We start from the raw sequence: 24,356 nt of genomic DNA, 5'->3' as shown, positions 1-24,356 counted from the left end.
GCATCGGAAAGGTAGTGTGGTCCCATACTAATCTATATACATATATATATGTATATATAGAATTGAAGTCGGTTTTGTTTTTTGCTTAAAAATTTCTTGTTTTATATTTTGCACCTTTTCTTTTGTCCGTGACTGTATATAAAAAAATATGTTTACTTGTGGTCTAGAGGTGCAAGGTGCTTAATGTACCTTATCGCCTCCTTAATTGCAAATCTTTCCGCCTAGAAAATGATTGCATGATACGTTGGGCGAAACAATAGCTTCAGATTGAGTTGCTTAATGAAAATTTCTGAACGCAACACTCTGTCCATCTTTGATCTGTAACTAAAGACCGCCACGCCTTTGAAGCACTGGGCATCTCGCCGAATCGAGCCACTGCGGCTGCTGACCTATGAATTCCGCTATTGTTTTTAAGGACGTAGGAGGTTAGAGCTACACTTGTGATCAGCTAATTAAGCCACACCCTTTTGGCTATTTTTCTCTTGTTTATTTAATGTTTATTATTTTTTCATAATAGTCAAGCTCATTACATAACAAGCACCATTTAAATCCGCATTTCATACTTTGTGCAAAAATTAAAAAAAAATCAGGAAGTTTTCAACTCTTTATTCAGATGTTTCAGAATTTTTTTGAGTATGCAGTTTTATAGCCCACTAAATTCTAGTATAATAAAGTTCAAATTTGAAGTTGCAAAAAAAAAAATCGCGTTGATTTTTGATAATTTTTTTCTGACTGTATTATGCATTTTTCCCATACCAAAAACAAATTTCAAATATACTTCGTATGGAAAGGAACGCAATTTTTTAGCAACTTCAAATTTGCTTTCATAATACTTGAATTTAAAACCGCATACTAAAAAATTCTGAAAGATCTGAATAAAAAGTTGAAAATTTATATGAAATTTTACGGACTTTTTATAATTTTTGCACTGCTTGAACTAGGCTTTTATGCAAAAAAAAAAAATTAAATAAATAAAAGAAAAATATTCAAAAGTGGTCGAAATACCGCACGTCTGTTATTTTGTGGACAACTGTACATACGGTTTGAAGTTTTGAACGGATTGTAAGCATTTGCTAGCTAAGCGCTTTATTCAAAGCTAAATATTATCGAATTAGTTGCATCATTTTCTTACGAATCCTACTTTCATTATTTTGTTTTTAAGTCATAAAAAACAGCTGCAAGTGCCAGGATTAAATATTACTTATCAATTATAGCACTCACATTGTACCCAATTTATTATTTTTGCAGCAATTAGAGCGCACACATGCTTCGATATATTTTTAGATTTTTTTTTAGCTCGTAATAACCTTCTGCTTTAAATGTTTTGCCTCCCTTTATTTTCTAAAGACTAACTCCAAACCTCATATCAGGCCCGAGTTTATTTTATTTTATTTTATTTCCATTTATTTTTCATAAAAAAAAGAAAAAGTTTCGTCCATATCAGAATTTTCTTTTCAATGCAGTTGTTATAATTTTAGTTCGAATGTATGTACATACATACATACAAATGTATAAAGTAAGCCTATAAACGTGTAAAAGCAGTGGAAAATTTTCTATCGCCGGCTATTTTTAGCATGAACCGATAAAGCGGGAGCGAATAACACGTTCGCCTCCAATAGCAACTTACAGAGTATATATGTACATATTCCAATCACATTTGTACTTATGGACATCTGTGTAAGTTGAATAAATAATTTAAATGTGTAATTGACTCTTTAATAATTTAATTTTTTTCTTTTTGGAATTTTGTTTTTCATTAATAACAATCAAATCCATAGCGAGAGGCCGTAATAAGGTCTGGCGCTAAATATAGCTAAGCGTAGCCGCTATGCTTTATAAAATAGTTTATTTGCCTTTAAATTATAATTATGAATGTACATACATAAGTGTAGTACATGTGATCGTACGATCGCGCGATAAGCATTGACTTGTTTTGATTATTTGCCAGTATTCTCGAATGAAAAATGTGTATTTTCTAATACTTAGTTATACTAGTACCTATATAATATTATCTATTGCCCTTTTCATACTGCTTGACACTTTGTTTTTTTTTTTTTTTTGCTGGAGGCTCCATTTGTAATACACTTACACAACAAATATTGCATACATATACATATGTAGGTATGTACATACATATTTATGTATCGACGATTCTCTGCAGTAACGACACACAAATCGAAACTGTAAAAACCAAAGCCTTACTACTGTTAAGGGCCGCATGTCTCTAACCCATGTCCAATCCTTACCTTTTACTTTATTGATCCCTACCTCTTAGGAGGATTAGAAATGGTTTAGACAAGGATTAGAGATGTTAGCCACTTAACTGTAGTACGGATTTTTTTTTCATTTTTCAGCTGTGTCATTATTGCAGAGAACCATCGATGATACACATTCATTCATACTGTAATTCATTGTTTTACAATTATGTATGTCAAGACGTGCCTTTAAAATTTTCAATGAGAAATCTTGTATGAAGTGGTGTAATTTGATAGAAAAAAAATAACGAAGCCAATGTTTTTGCGTATTGTGAATCTACGCTTTTTCGGCTTCATTTGACAACAAAACTGAAAAATTTGTGTTGGCTTATTTTAAAAAATCGACTAAAACTCGGGTTTTCGCAGCTAGATAATCCCGATTAGGCGCGTTATGTGCATTTATTATTAACTTTTCCAACAACTTACTTGATATATGATTGGGTTTGCTCTTTCCAACTTTATAGAGAATTTAGAAAAATTTAACAAATTTTCATCAAAATTTTTATTCTGAAATTTTAGTAAAATCGTCTAAAAATCACATTGATTTTTAATACGGTTTTATACGGCGCCTTGCACTTTTTTAATATAAACATGAACTTCATCTGGACGAAAATTAGCAAGACTGTTGGTAACATAAATAAAAAAAAAAAATAACGGCTGTTTTTATAAATTGCAAAACAGCAAAAGCCAAAGCCGTCAGTAAAAAAAAAAAGATATTAAAAATCGATGCGATTTTTTAGCCGCTAAAAAACTTGCATTTTCTTATAATAAAATTTAACAGGCTATAAGAATTGTCTAAAGATTCAGATTAAAAATTTCGAAATTTTGATGAAATTTTGTTTAATAGATACATATATGGAAACATGGTTTAGATTTCGGCTGGAACAACATTGTTATAAAAAATTTACAAAAGAATTTTAGCTTGAAAAACATAGTATGTTCACGAGATTTATTAGGTGGTTACGAGGCATTTACACGCTTAGACGCATTTCCCTATTGTAAATATTAACAAGTAATTTTGAAGCAAAAATACAACCGACTTCAATGCTTTTATAATAAATTTTAGCGGTACCGTTAATTTTTTCAACACAACAGGATCGGAACTAAATCAAATAAGTATAGGACCACCTTTGAGATATCATCCTTGCGATAAAGTTTTTTTAAACGCAGTTGCCTCCATACAAAGTTTGTTCGAAACTTTTTTTGTACGGAAGGAAAAGTTTCCAAAAATCAACGCGATTTTTTAGCAGCTTCAAACTTGCACTTCGTTAGATTAAAATAAAAAAATCTGTTTAGAAATTTGCTAATTAATATGCAAATCTATTGAATTTTCTAAGTTTTGCACAAAGTTTAGAGATTTTATTTTTATATTTTTTTATTGTAGCATGAACTATATTTTTATAAAAGATTAGCGAAAAGAAATTGCGTATGTATATTGCAAAAAATTCTGTGTCAATACTTTTGTTCGCCACTATACTTAAACAAAAAAATATAATGATATCTAACCTTTCGTCTTTATTTGAAGTCGGTCAAAAAATCACCATTCATCTAGATTTGACCGCCATTGCATATTAAGTATTAATCACTTAAATCAGCTAAATTAAAAAATATACTTTATTATTTTCTAATATCATATGCATTTGCGCTTAATTCTCGCGTTAAAACCTGTTTTTCAATATTTTACACGTGTATGTACGTACGTATGTATGTGTTCATGAGAGCGAACTTGCGCCCGCCATTTTATAGAGTAATAAAAAAGCTTCAAGGTTTGTTTATCACGAAAACAATTTCTATTTTTGGCTGTATTAGAAACGAATTTTTTCGATAAAATAAATGCCTGTTATAAACAATTATCAACTCTATGCCAATCAATGTAGATTCAAATAAAGTAAAAAAGCAAATAAACATACACATGTATGTTTGTGTGTAATTAAGAATACTCCCAAGTGCTTTTGACTATCTTATCTGAATTCTAGAAAAATAGCGCGACCTTGTTTTGTAATTTAAAAAAAAAAAAAAACAACTTATACGCTTTTGTATTGAACGCAATTGCCATCGACTTTACACTACATCAGCAGCTAATTTTTCTCTACGACTTTACCTAATCCCATTAGTTGATAACTTTCCTTTAGCAAAATTCAAACATTTACACCTTGGCAAATATGAATACACAACACATAGGCGGCTAGTGGGCGATAAGGTTTAATGACCGGCCTCGTTTTGGGCAGCTTAACCAATTGCATAGTTGCACATACATTTTTTTTATACCACCAAAACTATGCATGCGTAGTTGCTTATTTGTAGTCTGGTAATTTTTGATGTCAACTTTTTCTTGCATTACATATTGCTGAACAACAGCTTTTATGGTTCCCACATTGCATTCACGTACATATGTATGTATGTATGCTTCAAATTGCACTTTGATCGCAGCACCCTCTGGTTGGTGGTAAATATGATTTGGTTCGCGGTTGCAATCTAGCAATCTAGCAATCCGCCCAAACACTCGTGTCACATGTGTGCCCGTCCAACACATTCCTTCTAACCACATGGCTGGTTGCGTTGATAAACAGCATGGAAGGACGCTCGCTTGTCGCTGTGTACCTTCAACGCCGGCTTATCTGGTTTCCATATATATATACTATGTATACGCTTAATGTTTATTTTGCTCGACTTATTCGCATTCCACATTTGTTAATTCGTTTGCAATGCCGAGATCTTATAGCGATCTGGCTTCCCTTAATTAGATTTCCTCGTTGAAAATATTTAATCTGCATAGCTTTCCACGCGTATCGTTCGACTGCTTCACTCGACGCACTACATCTCAAGGCTCACACTGCTGTATGGCCTACGTGCCAAAACGCACACACATTGTTTTTGCCACTTTCGTTGGTTTGCTTAGGTCGGTGTTATGCAGACAAACTTTTGTTTGCCAAATTAAATGGCGGCTGCTTAGTTTGCTCGGAGGTGGTTATGTCGAGTTTGGCACAGGGTTGCACGTTCATTATGGTTTTCTTGGCTATTGCCAACACGAAATGAGAATTTCAGATGTACATAACGGGCAAAATCTAAAATTTTTGTATATGACAACACCGAATTTGCTGCAGTTTGACCAAACAAAATTAGTTTGCTGTGAGAGTCGCCAAACTCGCTCTCTCCGAGTTTGCTGCAACAACAATTGCACGCAGTTTGCCAAACAAAATTTCTGCATAACACCGACCTTAGCTGTTTCGCTATTACTATTATACATACATATGTTTCAATGTTGTACACTGAGAAAATGAAAGGAGTAAAACGCAAGTTTTTAAAAGAAATTGTAAAACAACATTTTTTGATAAAATTTTACTTCGTACAAACTAAAAATGCAGTATTATCATTTACGGCTTTAAAACGAAACATTCGCAAAACAAAAACGAACCTTATAATATATTTTATTTTCGAGGGAGGAAAACAAACGAAATGAAAACAAAAAATAACGACAAAAATTCTTATTTTCATAAGTAAAATGAAACATTTTTGAATATTGTCCTTACTAATTGTAGTGCGATACAATTTTCAACAAGTAAAATAAGACGAGACACTTTTAAAATAAAAATATAAATTTATTTTCAGTCAATTACGCATGAAAAATATTTAAAACTAAAATGTTTTGCTTTAGAATTTAAAAAGCTACTTACATGCGTATAATAGATAACATTTCATTTGTATGCATCATTTGTCGAAAAATTTTTGTGTAGAAAATCAAGTTACTTTAAGCTTCGATAGCAAGCATTTCCTTCTTCAGAAAAGGCGCTGTAGTATAATATCGCCATTCTAACCATATAAATAAGAGGGCATTGTTGATACGATGGACTCTTTGATTGAAAAAAATCTTTCATAAGAATAACTTATTATTAATAATAATTTACAATTTTCCTATGATAAATGTGTAATTTGTGATCTGACCACAGCGTGAAGCAAAACCATCAGCCACATTTTGGATGAAAGGATGGACAATCTGTATGTACTTATATATGTGATATATGTATGTATGTAAGTAAAACATCAATGTATATACATACCAAATGACTTTGTGATTTAATAAAAATAATATTTTAAATGGAAACATTTTAGAATTTGATTTGAATATGGGCATTTTCAATTACCAACCGTTTGTTTTTAATATGTGCGTGTCAAAAACAATAACGTAGATTCTAGAAGTTGAGTTGAAAATTTTCGACCTCAAAATTTAAATAAATATTCTAGCTGCAAAACTTGGGTAAAAACGTTTTTAAAAGTAAAACGTACGTTCCATACAAATTTTAAAACGAAAATTTCTCTCTGTATATCTCCTTTTCCCAGCCGACGCCGATGTTGTTTCTCAATCATACATACTTGTTTTTGTCTCGATTTTCTGTTTACCTGTTTTTTGTTTTCTTGGCTTTTGTTTCGTTATGCGCGCGCCGGGTGTTTGCCTCATCAGCCGAAGCCACCACCATTTATTTATTTATTTTATTTGCTGTCGCTCCAAGTCTCCGAGCGTGTACTGCGTAGATTTTTTCCGCCACTTATTGTACCTCTATTTTTATTATGGAAAAGTAGCACTAACAATTTTCCATACCTCTCACACAACTGCATTTCGTGCCAACTCATTTTGAAGTTATATTCCCGGGCGACTCGTCTGATGACTTCACTCTTTGACTTGGTATACACATTTGAAGTATGTATGTATGTACGTATATAGCTCAGAAAAATTCAAAATGCAGTAAATTGATGGCAATACCCAATAAACATTTACTGGATTTTATTTTCAAAGTTTTCAGGAATTATCTATACATGTGGTAAATACTGCCATTGAGGCCATGCTTGAGTCTGTAAAACCGCCTGAAATGTTTCTGGGAGAATTTTTTAAAGCATTTTTGAGAGCTGTTGTTAAGTTGGCTAGCCAGTTGTACCTAAAATGTTTTTTTTCTCTGGTTGACGCTAAGTTTAAGATGCGCCCTGTAAAAACCTCTTAGAATGTAAAGGTTCAAAAAGCCTCGAGTTATATCCCTTTCTTTTCACTGGTTCAATGGACAATGACAGCATTCTACGAGGCGGCCCTTGGAGCATTAGAGACTAAGATTCTCCGGGATGCCGCCACTGCGATAGAAAGATCAGTTGGAGAAGGGCTTAGCTACACTCGGCATTTTTAATTGTCGTTAGTTTAACATACAAGAGAAATAACTGGCCTGCTCTATGGGACTAGTCCAAAATCGCATTGGCGGTTACAGTGCCACACAAGAAGAATATAGCCTTCTATAGAATGAGGCTTCAATTAGATTATTTTGCATATATACATACATATGTAATTGGAGTTGAGATGGTGAAATGATCGCCATTTCAAAGATACAGCTTGCTAGTATAGAAAAATATAACAATGTGTCTTATGAATATCTCACTTCAGGCTTCTGGTGTAACCGCCTAAGGGCCGGTTACTCAACGTCTGGTTAACTCTAATCTGCGGTTAAACATCTTTATCGACGTCTTCGACTCCATGCATACAACAGGGAGTCGGTAACGTCGATAACTATGTTTAACCGGAGATTAGTGTTAACCAGACATTGAGTAAACGGCCCTAAGACTTTAATGAAGTTAAAACACTACGTACAAGTAATTTATTATTAAAATATTTACTATGTTTATTTGCGCTTGTGGCTTGTTATCAAATTAGATAAGGAAAGTTGTGTTGTTTACATTTGCCCTTTGCACGTCCGACTGCACTGAGAACGTCAAATATTTGGTTTATTGTGCACGAATGCAGGCGTCCAGAAGCAATTTCTTTTCCCGTTTTCTCTCCACAACTCGCCGTACGTGCAGTATTCGTAGTAAATATGCATTCCTCCTTCGAAATATGTATGCATGTATATATTAGACCGTATCGCGATGTATGGGCTGGTTCATGCGGTTTTGAACACTTACTAGGTAAGTACTTCAGTAATATAAAATTTTTTGCGGCACCCTGTAAAAGCAGCTAAATAAATTTTAAATGTTTCTGTATTCTGCTGTACTTAAAAGATATAATTATTGTCGGAAAACGCCACCCTGTAATCAATAGTAAGAAGGGGTGCATTACCCATTTCTCAGAGAATATCCCTATTGACTATTCATACGTCGAGTGGAAAATTTTCGATGCATCTATGTCAGCCGTGCCCAGCGCAGGGCACTTGCTTATTGAATTCTGCCGGCGTTGGGCATGCCTGATCTCTGTTGTTCCAAGCGATTTTGAACGCTCACTCTGAGAGTATTTTACTATTGTTAAAATTGTTTTTACATATATGCCCTTGTAAAAAGACATTTACATGCATTGCCCACCTTTAGTTCATACACTTCACACTTAGTTCATACAATCTTGAAGCAAAAATATTTCAAAGTAAAGGTGGGCAGGGTAGTATATGGTCTGTTCCTTTGAACTTCGGACATTAACCTGTGTAACTTTCAAACAGCAATATTACTGTCTTAGTGAGAGGAACGGGAGTGCAACTACATACAAATGTGTACGGGAACGCAAACAGCACTTTTTCCAGCAAAAACGAAAGTCGGTTTGTTTACGTGTCATTGCTGCAACACTGATTTGGCTGAAGGATATCTAAATAATATTAAAATATATNTCTTAGCTATTGGAGGGTTGCCACCTGCTAAAAAAATCATATTAGCTAAGAAAAGTATGAATGGGTTTCAGAAAGAGCAGCTTGAAAATATTTTGAAGACGGTTGCCACCTGCTTGAAATGTCGAATTTAGTTTACTTATACACAAGTTATTTGAAACATCAAAATATGGATGTCAAACGAAGAACTGTTAAAAAAACGTTAGTTTAAACGTCAGAATATTTTTGAGGAGTTGAAAGAGGGTTGCCACACCTGTTAAAAAAGTTAAATCAAAGTTTTTTTTTAATAAGTTTAATGAATTATGGAAGAGTTGCCCAGTTACTCTCTCAGAAGTATTCGTAGGTACAACTTTTTTGTGTATATGAACGGCTACCTGTAAGTTTTGATTAAATCCTGTACACCGGACTCGCATTGAACTAATAAAAATCGGATATCAAATAAAGAAGGTTTGGAAAAAAACCGAGCTAGCTGTCTTGTTACATGATGCCGAAAAAATCGTTTGTAACAAATTTGACTATTTTGTGATATGGTCTAATGTATGCATATGAAGACCAAAACAAAAATGTAACAAAAACATTCCGAGGTACCAATTGTTGGTTGCGGCTGCCACCGCCCTGCACATGCATTGCTAGCATGTATCACATGCACCACCAGTCCAGCAGTCAGGCAGGCAGCCAAGTGTTTAGTCACAATTTTTATTTAAATACATCTGTGTGTGTGTGTTTACCTTTATTTTGTTTTATTACTCTGTCCGTTTGTTGTTTATTTTTGTTTTTTTGTTTTTACACCAAAACTCGACAGCGTATCGCTTCGTGGCTCACGTAGACACCACTTGGCACAAAGTTGCTTTTAGCGATCGCGCGACTCTACGAGAAATCAGAACTTCTTCAACCATTGAACAAGACAGACGTCTCACCAAGTCAAAGATACTAAAAAATTGTTTAAAGTGATTACTATTTTCACTAAGTGTACTGTAAAAGTGAAATATATACAAATATCTTGATTCACAGTTTTGAATATAAATGCATAAACCTATAAGAGACTACGAAACCTCTTAAATAGCTGCAAGTGAAAAGATATTGGTAAAGAGCTCAGTTTAACAATCAATCAAATAAAAATATGTAAAAGAAATTCATGAATACTCATTTGTTATCCCAATATATAACAATTAAAAAGCCAATTAACAGTGAAATAATCTTTTATTTTAGATATTTAAGTATTAACAAACATTGAAGTGTTACTGAACTGAAAGTTCCAAGAAAAACGTTAAAAGTGCAGAACTTGAGTGTTGTTCAAATATAAGTACTTATATTTAACGACTCTGCATAAATCGATAGCAAGTCAGAAGCAGCACAGCCGAGCTTCCTTTATACTTGTACTAGAGGTTTACGCCGACAGGCTTTGTGGCGGCGGTGTCGTCAACTTCAAAAATAATCGCCGGCGGCGGCGATGCCGGCGCGTCTGGAGACGCCGGCTCTACTGCCCATAAGGTAGATTCCAAAGAGCCTTGAGGCTACTAATCTTAGCGTTTAGGCATTCGCCATGCCAATTCAGAATATAATTCTATTTATTTCATTTCATAGTTTTAAATTTAAATAATGTTACTTCCTACTTGAATTAAAATTTTGATGGATGGGCGAACAGAAGGTCTGCGGTATATACATACATACATGGTTCTCTATGTTCTCTATAGATCCGTATGTACTATTTAAATTTAAAGAAGTAAAAAAAAATTTTAAAAGTTAAGTTATTGGGGTAATTTATGTCGCTATTACATTTTTGTAATAATCTTATCTACCGTTATGTTAAATAGATTGAACACTAGGGCGATCTACTATTTTCCAACAGTTTTACCCATCAACTTCCAGCAGAACAGGCCTTTTTGATCCACTGCTTAAAAAATGGCTTATAGAGCCTGAGCTTGAGGTTAACCGAAAGTAATGAAAAATACTGTTAATTTCCACCAAGAAGGGGAAACTTCAACCCTTTGTAGAAAACATTGCGGTGCAATAGAGCAAAACCTTCCTGGGGTTTGATCACCAATTGGTTAATGCTAACATAATTTTCACACAGCCACCTAGTACTTGTATACGTCTGTGGGACCCCAGAATAAAATAACTTATTTATTTAAAATCTGTTTCAAAAATATTCAACTCTTTATTAAAGAAAAAATACACAAGAGTATCAGTTTGTTTTTGTTTTATCTCCAATAATTGAGGAGTTAGATGCAATAAGGACACTTCTGTTAAAACTGCTTTCTGAGATATTATCGTTAAAGTTTTTGGTGTGTGAGATAACTTTCTTGTTGTTGTAGTAATATGTAAAAAAGGAATATTGTTGTGGTATTGTAAAAAAACAATGTTTATATTCCTGAGTAGTAGTTCCTTCAAGCGATGTATTTCAATGCGCATTCATCATGCAAATTTTGTTCAAAATTCCTTAGGCGCCGAACGCCGCTGCCGCCGCCGCCGCGCCGATATTTTCGTAACTCGGCAGCGGCGCATGAGAAACGACAAAAAACCGCGGCGGCGGCGAAAGCGTGGCTCGGCGGCGTATACCTCTAACTCGTACTATGTATAAAAAGGTAAATTTTATGTCAGCTGGCTTTCGACAAATTAAATATTTCGATTTAGGTTATACAGGCTACCAATAGTTCATTATATCGTTGATTGCGTAATTTTTATGCATACATAGTTTTGCTCAAATGTATTAGTTCATAATATTTTCAAATTTAACATTTATTAAGTTTTAATATATTTTTTTTATTAATTCATGTATATTTTATGAATTCCTGAAGGTGCCAGGTCCACATTTTTTCCAAGATGTAGTTTTTGATGCATAATAACAGTTAATGCGAAGCTTCATCGATTTTTCGTCTCCCCTGAATAATTTAAAAAAATGGACTTGATACCTTTTCACGTTTAACGATATGCTTGTTTTTTGATAGATAAGTTTGGTAGGCTTTAGCAATTCTTTCTTCGGATTTTCTTATATTTTAGTTGGTTGATCATTCTTTTCACAGTATGTTCTTATTCAAGTTAGCAGCCCAGTAATTTTCCATTAGAAAATTTATTAAAATCATATCTACATGCGTACTCACATACATACATACATACATATGTATGTATTTACATACATGGTATCCCTTTAGGAAATGCGAGCATTCCGCCATTCATGACGAAAACATTCCGCAGAATAAACTAACGGTCGGACCATATGGGAGAGCGATGTTACCTGAGTATGGGGTTTTCTCGACCAAGGGCTCTTGTTTCGGCGACCTGACCCCGTTTAAATCGACGAACCCTATCAATTGGGAGGAAGTATTCCCCCTCGCTGATTGCAGAAAGTCTAGGTGAAGCATTTCATAGAGCTTCTTTTGGAATCAGTATGGAAATATTTAAGAGAACTTTCCTCATTTAAAACTAGTTCGATGAACCGATCCATTGTTATTGCTTCTATCGGAGCTTCCACGAATGCTTCCACTTTATGTCCAAGCGAAGGCTTTACTAATGCTTTCGATTAAAAGCGAGAGAGAGAGAAGGAAACAGTGTAAATTTTAAAACTTCTTCGGAGTTTCCGCACGCAGTGATAGGGTATGTTTCCATTTTACCTCCAAGTAGAAGCATCCCTTATTTTCCAAGAGGGATGTTGTATGTATGCGTCTCTCTTTTGGTGGGGGGCATACATGGCACGCAATGCGCAATGTCGGAGAGCGCTAGAGCATAGAGTAAATTCAAATTTTCCTATACATACATATATTACTTTGTTGTGCCTACAGCCAAAGCACATACATATGATGTCCCTGTGTGGTGTAGGGCGTAGCGTACACATCAATTTATATTGATAGGGGTGGTGAATGTTTAAAAACGAAATTTCAATAAGTTTCTGGTTTTTGGTTTTAAAGAGAACTGAATTGAGAAAAACACTTAAATATCTAAAACTATCCACATAATGCAGTAAATAAAAGGAATAAAAACAAAAAATTTAAATAATTAAGATAAAAAAAAAATATAAAATAAAATATAAAAATTAAAGAAACCAATGGAAAGATAAAATAAAAAACGAATAACTATAATAAAAGCGTTTTAACCGAAAAGCGTTTAACTATCTATTACACTAATTTACAAGAAATCTGACTGTGATATGATGACAATATTTGTGTAAAAATTTTCCGCTGTATCCGAATATGAAGTATAATTGAATTTGTATATCAAAGTGATGCTGGCTAAGGAATAATAATCTTAAATGATTTAAATTTGTTTCATAAAGTCAAGAAGTAATCGTTATTTTTTAACGATATTTTTCACATTAATCACAATTAAAAATTGAATTTAATTGTTTCAGTCTTATATAACGGTTAAAATTTGACTTATTTTTTCGACAAAAGTTCAACTTTTATTTTATTTTTTGATAAGTAAAAATTTGACTTGATTTTCCGATCAAAAATAAAAGTTAAAATTTGACTTGATTTTCCGATAAAAGATAAAAGTTAAAATTAAACCACTATTTCATCTGCTTATAGACCTTTAAGTTAGAAATGTTTGTTTTGCCACGTATAAACAAGATATTTGTAGTTCGTGGGTTGATAAGCAAATAAGCGATGTAAATAATGTGAAGATCGATAGTAAACTGTTATTCATTGTATTTCTTTTATTAAGAAAAATGAGTGACATTAGCGTTTTTTTTTTATTGAAGAAGTACAAGTCAACGGTAATTGTTATTTTTTAACGAAGTCAAAATATTACCTGTTATGAACAAATAAAAGTCAAAAGTTATTTTTCATATTTGATCGAAAATTAAATAAAAATATTTTAAATCTTTAATTCTTGATCGAAAACATATCGCTGAAAAAATAAAGATTATTTATAAATTTTTTTTTGAAAATAAAAGCTTCACAGTTCCCGCCGCTAGTCAAAATATAAGAAAGTAGAACAGTTTTTGAGATATAGCCAAATTTCGACATTAAAAATTTAAACTTGATCGTAGTACAAAACACACTAAATGTATCGCACACGATCATCAAAAGTGACACAATGAAAAATGTACACAGAACTTTTATTTACATTTCCGCAGGAGCTACAACAAATTTTTGTAATAATTTGTTGAAAAAACCTAAGGTAAAGTCTTCCTTCCCCATATGATTAGCATATGTTAAGAAATAGTTTTTCGCATTTTCTGACGAACGTGTAATTTTGAGTTGTGTCACCTTTGATGATCGTGTGCGATATGGAAAAAAGTAAATATGTATGTATGTATGAAAATGGCAATCAATAAATTTGCAGCTCAATACCATTAATTGAAGCCAATCAATGCAGTGTCTTTCCTTAGATAAGAATTATGTAAAAAATAGGCTTTGCAAATTAGTAACAATTGCCGATTGCCCAACCAATTTATGTAGATATGAATGTATCGTTACGCAACTATTTATATGCAAATTGTAATGAAACAAAAGAAGCAAATCTGATTTTATTCATTTGATCAGAACACAAGTAATTTTTAAGCAAAAAACACAACCGTCTTCAATTCTCATATACAAAAAAATATACATATATATATATTTCATGATCCAATGATGGGATCTAAACCAGATTAATATGGGACCACCTCTGCGAAAAGAATTATCGAAATCGGTTGACGTGGTCCAAAGTTATGCGGTAACATTACATAAAAAAAAAATAAAAATAAAAAGGAAAAAAAAATAACGTTTAAATAGCACTGGAACAGCTGTGCTTTATTGTAGTTGGCTTAACAAATGAAATAGTGGACAAAAGGCAACACGAATTCACAAAGCGAACTTAGCACAGTGCGTAGCCAACTGGCTGAGTCAGTGGGATCGTCGGTTCGAGTCCCACTGAAAGAAGTCTGATGAGAGGAAATGTGGTGATTTCCGAAATAGCAATCACTTCTACCATTTTTTTTTTTAATTATTGTTGCTTTTCCAGAATAAGTTTTTCATTAAAACGGCCTCAAGCCCAATAAAAATTTTTGAAAAAAAAAAAATTAAATAAAAATATTCCGACGAGCTGATAACCTCTCCTTTTTTGGAAGTCGGTTAAAAACTAGCGCCCAATATACTTGTTTGCCGTGTATTTTTTATTGATTAAAATTAAATTATACTTACTTATTTGATATTATTAAATACAAAATTAAGAATGTTGAAAACACAAGGGCTAAACGCAAAAATTTAACCTCTTTTTTATCAACGTTTTCCTGTTCCTTCCAGATATCCAAACAATATTCAAGTCCCAAAGCAACCACAACAGGTTCGTCGCCATTAGAGAAACGTGTTTTACAACCTAAACAACATATAGCGCAGCAGCAGCAGCAGCAGCAGCAGCAGCAAAAGCAACACCAACCTCAACAACAACAGAAAAAAGTTGCCGATAATACAGAGAGTGCGAGTGCTCGGCCGCAAGCAAATCCAGTTGCTGATATCAACAAGAACAAAAGCCAAGACATAAAAGTAGTAACTCAGGATGAACCATCAACAACAACAAAAGAGTTAAATTCTACAACAGCTCCGGCGGCAGCAGCATCGACAACCATCGGTGAGTTTGTGTGCGTGTCTACAGCTTAGATCATAGCAGCTGGCACCTTTTAAAAGGTTTAAAAAATATGGTGATTATGCTGATTTCTCAGCCGAGAATATCGCCCTTTTAAGTACATACATATGTACATCATATATGTATGTATGTATGTAGTATGTATAATGTACAGCCAATGAGTTGTCCCTTTTTATCGCTTTTTAACATTGATGTTTTTCTTGTTTTATACATCTTAGTTGGATTTCATTTCACCTGGTTTTTTGCCCCTTTTTACACCGAAATTTGTTTTGGTACCCGATGCGCCATTTTCGGTTTTAATTTGCGTCGCAATTAATTTGCGCTTTTACTTTAAACCTGTTTCGGAATTATCGTGTTCACTACTTATTTGTGTTTTTAGTTTTTCGGTTAAAATTTTATTACTGTATGTATTTGTATATTTGAGACTGGATTGTTTGTTTTTTTTTTATAAAAATAAAAAGTATAACTTAAGATCGAGTAACCAAAATGCGAGTTGGGAAAATAGAGTCTGCAAAAAGTATTAAAAAGAACGAAAATTCACTCGCAGGTATGTTTATATATACTTACATATATACATATGTGAGTGATTATGTGAGGTTATGTTAGCTAAGCACATTCTGGATTTGGTACATAAGTAATTTAAATAAATTCAGATATTATTATGCTGTTGATCTTTATACATACATACATATGTATGTAGTTGGTTATTATATATATTTTTAAGTCATATTCCAACCATATTAACCTTCTTCCCTATCTGATACTCTTTGCAGTTGTGCCCCAAACAGACACAGCATCGACAGAGGTTGTGAATAACGGAAAGAAGGTCAACCAAAAGGTAAAATGGAAAGCCCTCTTTGAATCGGCTAACGAAGTGTGTGAAACTAATGTAAATTTTTCCTCCTTCGCTTCTCCTCCCTCCAGGCCAGTGATTTCAGCAACGTCGGCGATTGGCCTATGCTAATTGGTGGCAAACCCGCAAATAACGAATCGAAACGTTCAACGAAACACAAGCAGCGTCCTGCAAACGCAGTCAATAAAGAAGATAACTCAAGCTCTATCGCAAGCGGAGCAGCAGCAACTCAGGGAAACGCTGATCAAACAGGTGCACCAACCAGTGCTGCTACAGGCGATAAACCGTCAACGAGCCAAGCGCAAAATGAGTCGAGTAAGTCTGGTACACAATCAGGGAATGGTGAAGGTAGTGGAGCTACTGCCACACCAGCCAACACAAGCTCAGGATCAAATGGCATTAATAAGAAGATTCCCAAGCACAAGTGGCGTCCCTTGCAAATCGACCTTGCCAAATCCAGCCGCCCGAAACCGATTGGACGTCCCACTAGACGCTTACCAAACACTACGTCTCGCTATCAACAGCAGCAACATCACTATTACAACCAAGAGCAGCACCCAAACGCTGGTGACCAGTATAACGGCGGAACCGAAACAGAGCAGCGCAGTGATTGGCGTCAACATGCCGCACCCAGCGCCGGAAATGAAGCGCCACGGGGCGGGGGCGGTGAACGTCCGACGCGGCCCACTTCCCGCCCTACTGAGCGCATTGATTCCTGGCGTAGCGGCAGCGGCACCGAGCGCAGTAGTGCCATCGGTGGCGGCAGCGTCGCCGAACGCGAATACGACCGCCCAGCGCGTACGCAACGGCGCTTCCGGACGTCCTACCGTGGCGGCCGGCAAGGGCGCGGTGGATTCGCAAGACCGGGACCAGGTCGTGCGTCAAATCGCATACCACGCCATCTGTTAGCCAGTGGCGAGTACGCAAGCTATTTGCCGGCGGACGCAGCCGGTGTCGACCAGTCCTCGTTTGTGCTCATGGGCACGCACTATTATGGCCCAGTGCCGGCGGCCTACATCGAAATGGACGCACAAACGGTCAAGGAGGCGATCAAGAAACAAGTGTGAGTGCCTTTCCAAAAAATATGATAATTTTTCAGAAGCAAACTCCAGAAAGAACACTTACTTACTTAATAATTTTACTTTTTATTATTCAATTATTTTCCTAATAGTGAATACTACTTCAGCGAAGAGAATTTAACTGGCGATTTCTTTCTGCGTCGCAAAATGGACCCAGAAGGTTGTATTCCAGTTACATTGATTGCTTCTTTTCATCGCGTCTTAGCTTTGACTACTGACGTGGCTTTGATCATTAACGCCATCAAGGAGTCCGAGAAGCTGGAGTTTCTCGAAGGCTATAAAGTACGCACAAAGACTAATCCCACAATGTGGCCCATTCGTGATGTGATCGAGACTACATTTAATCCAGCCGCTCAGGTGGCTGCTTCAAATGCAGCAACAAGCGCAGCGAATAGTCAAACACCAGAGAGTGTAAATAATGATATACAAAAGAATAACCAACAAGAAAGTCAAAATAATGCTGCCAAATCTGGCACCGATAATCCGGTTTCATCTGTACCCGCAAGCAATAACACCGGCGGAGATGCTGGCAGCGCCGCAGAAGAGGCTCAACCTACTGTAATTGATGACAATAAGGATGTGACAAGTTCAATTGGGGCTGCCACAGCCACGCCTGTGACCAACGTGGATGCGGCGTATGCCAGCGAAGTGCTCTTCCCGCCGATACTTACCTCAGCTATGGCCACAAAGCCTTTGACTAGCATCCCGCCGCCACCAGTTCCACGCAACTCGCAAAATCTAGTCTCTTCGCTGTTGCTGCAGCAGGTGAAGCAAGTGCCGTCGCCCACTGTGAATGCGGAGAACGCGATAAGTGCGCTCACCCAGAAAGTGGCCGAGGTGGAAAGTGGCAGCGGTGCTGTGGCTCAATTGGCGGACCACTTGAGTGGTTTGGCTGAAAGCGTGAAGATGCCGACAGTGACGTCGACCCCACAGAAAGTGCAAAGGAGTGGCAAGAACAATGACCAACAAGGTAGTACGAAAGGTAGTAACGGCGGCAACAACATTGTTAACGCTGTTGGAAACGCGGCGGGGGCCGATGACGCAACGGCCGATGCCACTGAGGGCATGTGGAAAGAGGTAAAGAGACGCTCAAAATCAAATGCTTTAAAAGATACTAAATCTTCCAATCAACAACACTCAACACAAACGCTCACAACACAACAACATACACAAACCATTAAAACCGTCACCACAAATGCTACCTCTGCAACTAAATCATCGACCACCACAAACAACAACAAAAATCTGAACAAAATTGATACAAAATTGAACACGGCAAAAACACCATTGATCACATCGAATGCCTCCGCCACATCGAACGCCACCAATCTAAATAACACCTCCAACACCACGAACGCCACATCCACCACCATCATCAACAACAACAACAAAATACCTTCTGCGTCATCCACTCAATCAGCAGCCGCACACGCTTCAGCTACAGCAGCAGCAACAGTTGGCCTCTCGACAAATACAACCGAAAAAGAAGAACTAGACTTTCAATTTGACGAAGAGCTTATGGATCCCATACCAGCGACTGGACGTATAAATAATTTCACCGAAAATTTCTCTGACGACGACGAGTCCGACTATGAATTTGCTGATCGCGATATCAATAAACTGTTGATTGTGTCGCAAGTACAACGAGCGCCCAAACATGAAGGTTACGATCGCACCGCTGACTTCACTTCACGTACGAAAATAACTCAAGACCTCGAGAATGTGATAAACGATGGTTTAGCCAATTACGAAGAAGATCTCTGGACCACATCGAATGTGGGCACGAACTATCGCACAGTAAATGTAATATCGCAGGAAGATTTCGAGAAGCTGGGTGGCGGCGGAGCCAGCGGACGTGTTCAACGTATTTATGCACAACAGGCACCGCCACCACCACCACCCGCTTACGAAGACGAGGATGCCACGCTAAATAATACCCTCAATTCCACGCTCAATTCAACATTGAAGTCGCGACGTGCTCGCTTCTATGCGGCACCAAGCTCACATTCGATCGACCCACGTACACCACGCAAGCGCAAGACCCGCCACTCGTCCAATCCTCCCGTGGAGGCGCACGTCGGTTGGCTGCTAGACTCTGTAGAACACCGACCACGCACCACATCGATGGGCTCCTCGGCGGGCACTTCGCCGACTACCTCATCCTATGGTTCTTCCGTGCCACAGTCATTGCCCGTCTTTCAACATCCCTCACATTCGCTGCTTAAAGAGAACAATTTCACACAGCAAGCCTATCACAAATATCATTCACGCTGCTTAAAGGAGCGACGTCGACTAGGCTATGGTCAATCGCAGGAGATGAACACTTTATATCGTTTCTGGTCATTCTTTTTGCGTGAAAACTTCAACAAGACAATGTACAATGAGTTCCGAGCTTTGGCGCTGGAAGATGCCAGCAACGGTTTCCGCTATGGATTAGAGTGTCTTTTCCGCTTCTTTTCATACGGTTTAGAGAAAAAATTCCGGCCAAATGTATATGAGGATTTCCAGGACGAGACGATTGCTGACTTTGAAATCGGTAAGTGAACATTTGTAAATTGTATTGAATTACTGAACACAAATTAAAAAAATAAAAATAAAAAATATTTATAAATCGAAGATTTGTACGAAAATGTAACTTTATTTAGCTCTTTAATTCTATTTTACTTTTTATGAAAAATGCTATAGTTCTATAAAATACGGAGAATTTACTTTTGTGGATAATTTTTATATAACTTTCATACTTTTCATGAATTTCTAATATAAGGTTTAGAGGGAATATAAGCAATATATTAGATTAATTAAGACAGCTAAAACCGTACAATTATGTGAGCTATTTGCTTCAAAATTGAATATTTTAAAGCTAAAAATGCTACCCCTGAAGTTAAAGTTTCTTACATTCTTATGCCTTATTTGAATAATTTTTTTATGCATTATTTTTTCTTATTCATTTTCGCATACCTAAAATGTATTCTTAATTCATCTTGCAGGTCAACTCTATGGTCTTGAGAAATTCTGGGCTTTCCTCAAATACTACAAGAACGCTGATAAACTGACTGTGAAGCCAAAATTGGCTGAATACCTGAAAAAATTCAAAACTATAGAAGATTTCCGAGTTGTCGAGCCGGAAATCAATGAAATGTTGCAAGGTGTGGGAAGTCTCAGTCGCGGTCGTAACTTAAATCGGCTGCGCAGTGTCTCCGAGAGCGACGGCACTGCGGTAGTCGCTGCAGGTGGTCGAAAGCCCAACACTACAATTAGCAATCGCAGCGATTACGTGGGTAATCGACCGCAATACCAGCAGCAACAACAACAGCACCACCAACAGCAGCACAACAATCAACAGTCAGGCAACTATGCCAATTTCAGCAGCAATAGGCGACGTACCGGTTCCTTTGGTAGCGGCACTGTGCGCGTACGTAGCGGTTCGTTGGGTAATAAACCACAAGTGGTATCGCGCAACAACAACTATCATTATCACTACGGTAGTTCGCCGCATGAATTACGTCGTGGGGGTAGCAACTCCGGCCTGGCACCGCACAAACAGCAAAACCGTCAACAACATCAACAGCAAAAGTCTAGACAACAAGTACAAAATAAGGATTCCAATAATGCGCCGGGCGCATCGAATGTTGCCGGGCCAAGTACATTAACAGCGGCAAAAAATGAACATCAACATCAAAATTATGCGGCGGCAGCAAAGCCAAATAAACCAGTAATCAACAGCAATAATACAGCGCCGAAAGTCACAGCCACAGCGTCGGAAGCGACTACAACGTCAGCGGATAAATAATTGTTTATTTTCACGATTCTTTTTTAGGTTTGAATACAAAAAAACTTATTTGCTATTGTTAGTTTATTTAATCTTATCCTTCTTGCATAACGTATGTATTTTCTTATAGATTTTGAGTATTTTCATAGCTGCATGTCGGCTCATTTTAGTGGTGTTCGAATTAGCGAGCTTCGAGCGCGCACAATAAACAAAATACACACAAAATAATACTGTATTTACATAAGGAAATTAAGCTATAAATGCATTCAGTTGAGCTGAACGCCATTGAACGTTGAATGAAAAAGTTCAAATATTAAAAAAAAAAAACTAATTAAAAAGTTATAGATTCTATAAGACAGACACGAATTAATTGGCTTTGCTCTCTAGCTTTCAATACACAATTATAAGCAGGACCAATTTTCGCCACGACATGTATGGGAATCAACTCGAGCGCTAGTTAGCGCCACATGGCCGAGTTATACATCAAATCCAAGACACTAAATTATGAAAATGCTCAAAACCCGCTACATCATATAGCTTATACAAATATTGTCGTGCATGTTACTATTAAATGTAAACTTAATTTCATAGGCGTTCAAAGNCACGACATGTATGGGAATCAACTCGAGCGCTAGTTAGCGCCACATGGCCGCTCAATGCAAAATGCAAATGCTCAAAACCCGCTACATCATATAGCTTATACAAATATTGTCGTGCATGTTACTATTAAATGTAAACTTAATTTCATAGGCGTTCAAAACGTCAATTTACGACTATACCCATTTATACCTACATATATACATTCACCTACAAATAACACCAAAAACATAACGTTAAAGAAATATATTTGCTAAAGTGGCTATTCTATAAACTGATAAAGAAAATGTAATTCACTTTAAAATGCATTCATAATTTGCAAGGCAGTCGATGCAAGTAAGTTGGAATTTTCTGCTGCTACAAACAGACAATAGAGATCATAGGCTTTAGCTGCTTTAAGAGACAAATTTTCAGATCACATCGAAAACGAAGAGAATTCAGGGGTTCTATGTAGCGCCATTGGAAATACATACATACATACATACATACATAAATCAACTGAAAGCAATAATAGACTGTTGAATGTCTAATGGTTTTCTTCAAATGCAGACATACAGGCAGACGATAATATATTTACTTAAACATATATATAGCATAATTGTGCTAATGCTGAACTGGACTACAACTTTTGGGTAAACAAATGTTTTTTTTCTAAATCAAAAAGGAAGAAAAGAAAGACACAGTACGGCAATCTGTGCTCAGTGCCAATAAAACTAGTTAGTTGCTTGTGAAAACTAGGCAATATCAAATAAACATATGTTGAAGAAGCAATCCACATGCGTATACATTTTGATATGTAGAGAGTTAGTTTTTTGTTTTTTATTAAAAGGGCAACGTTTGGAAAGAGATCGCTTACATATGAAGTAGTAGGAAATTATAAAAATGGAGAAGTACCAGTGGCATAGTTAATGAATAAAATATATACAAAAAAAAAAACATACAACTAATACTAATAGATAACACTGCAACTAAGCGTAGTTTTATAAGAACTAAACTTTTATGCTAAGGTTTATAAACAATAACTAAGAATTACATCTAAACAAATTTGTGTGTTAGAACAAATACAACTTGAATGCAATATATGACAAATGCAAAAACAACAAATGAATGCAAGCAGACTATGCCATTTAAAGCTTATCGGGCAGGTCCTGCAATCCACTTCCGATTGAATTTCAACCCCTGCCAATTTGAATTCAAAGCGAACTTGACTCAAATTCATTCGGAAGTGAATTGCAGAACCTGCCGGTATATATTTTTTTTTCATACGCTCGTTAAGAAAAACAACAAATAACGTAGACAACAACAGTAAAAGAAAGAGACATACATATGTATGTACATCCGTATGTGGTAAAGCATACAGCCAAATGCGTATAACTAACTATAAAATTATGCTTATATATAAAGATTTATTAAAAACATAATCAGGTGATTCGCAAGGTGTCATAACTAGCCATATTGTCATAAATTTTATTATGGTTAAAAAATTTTTTTTGGTGTTAAGTGTTAACAACCATAAAATAGTTTTAACCAATCTAAAATCATTGGCTTCATGACCATATATCACTTATGACACCTTGTAAATCCTGTGGATTTATATAGTTGATATTTAAACAAAAAAGATACAACGCAGAGATATTTATATGATAAACTTCAATATAATGCATACATACATACATATGTATTCGATTACGTAAATATGTATACAAAGCAGAAATTTATATGCGATAATTCGCGTAAGTTCTCGTATCTACTACTACCAAACACACACAAATACATATGTAGGCGCATTTGATTAAGACATAAAAACCTTATTAAAATATGATAACTAGAGTTCTAAGCATTTACAACAATTTCCAAATATTATACGCCACATGTGCACCACTTTAATAGCTGGTTGCTGCTATAACGATGTAATAATACTACAAATTTGCGGTATATGCTTTCACATTTACGCAATTTGTAAAGTGAAGCGAATAGCGGTTGGCATATAAAATAAACAATGGAAAATATTTGCTCGTCTTCAATTTGATATTGTGTGTTTAGAAATTTAATTTTTAACATATCAAGCAAAAATTTGAACCGACAGATTTGGTGTGTTTTGTACAGCTGCTTATTACCCTTAGACACTCACATTCATCCACACTGCCGCCTGCTTCACAGTGTGGCTGCCTTCTTAAACGCATTAATGCAAAGCATCAGTCTATTGTTTTTATTTCTCAACCATAGGAGATTAAAGTATTCAATTTGCGCAACTTTATTAAAAATTGGTATCTCTTCATGGCTGCGCATATTGGATATTGATATGAGTTGCAATTTAGAAATAAAAGACACTGAACCTTTGCAACAATGCGTTTAAGAATATAGCGCGTATACGATATTTTAAACTTTTTCCAATTATTCCATAATGATGTTCTTTGAAAGCTCGATTCATCATACGAAAAAATTCCAAACGCACTGTGAGTAGCTAATGCCGGATTTGTTAAGAAAATCCATACATTATTGCAATTAATCTCTCTCCTATAACTCTCCTTTTCGCCCTCATTGGTTGTTGGAAATGACAAAGTTGTGCTTCTAATTTTTTTTTTTATGATATCAATTGTTTTATTAATTAGTTGT

General features: G+C 35.8%; 1 protein-coding gene across 1 annotated transcript; it reads left to right on the top strand.

Moving 5' to 3' along the window:
* The first annotated feature begins 9,512 nt into the window (after window positions 1-9,512).
* Window positions 9,513-21,717, top strand: larp (La related protein). Its single transcript, XM_017623418.1, has 7 exons — window positions 9,513-9,545; window positions 10,262-10,369; window positions 15,103-15,427; window positions 16,216-16,280; window positions 16,367-17,358; window positions 17,467-19,910; window positions 20,362-21,717. The coding sequence occupies exons 1-7, from the start codon at window positions 9,513-9,515 to the stop codon at window positions 21,162-21,164; spliced, it is 4,770 nt and encodes a 1,589-aa protein (XP_017478907.1). The 3' UTR covers window positions 21,165-21,717.
* The last annotated feature ends 2,639 nt before the right edge of the window (window positions 21,718-24,356 follow it).

Source organism: Rhagoletis zephyria, unplaced genomic scaffold (assembly GCF_001687245.7).
Source record: "Rhagoletis zephyria isolate East Lansing unplaced genomic scaffold, Rhagoletis_zephyria_1.1 Rzeph_scaffold_03176, whole genome shotgun sequence".
Classification (NCBI taxonomy): domain Eukaryota; kingdom Metazoa; phylum Arthropoda; class Insecta; order Diptera; family Tephritidae; genus Rhagoletis; species Rhagoletis zephyria.
This window is presented reverse-complemented; position numbering and strand designations above follow the sequence as displayed.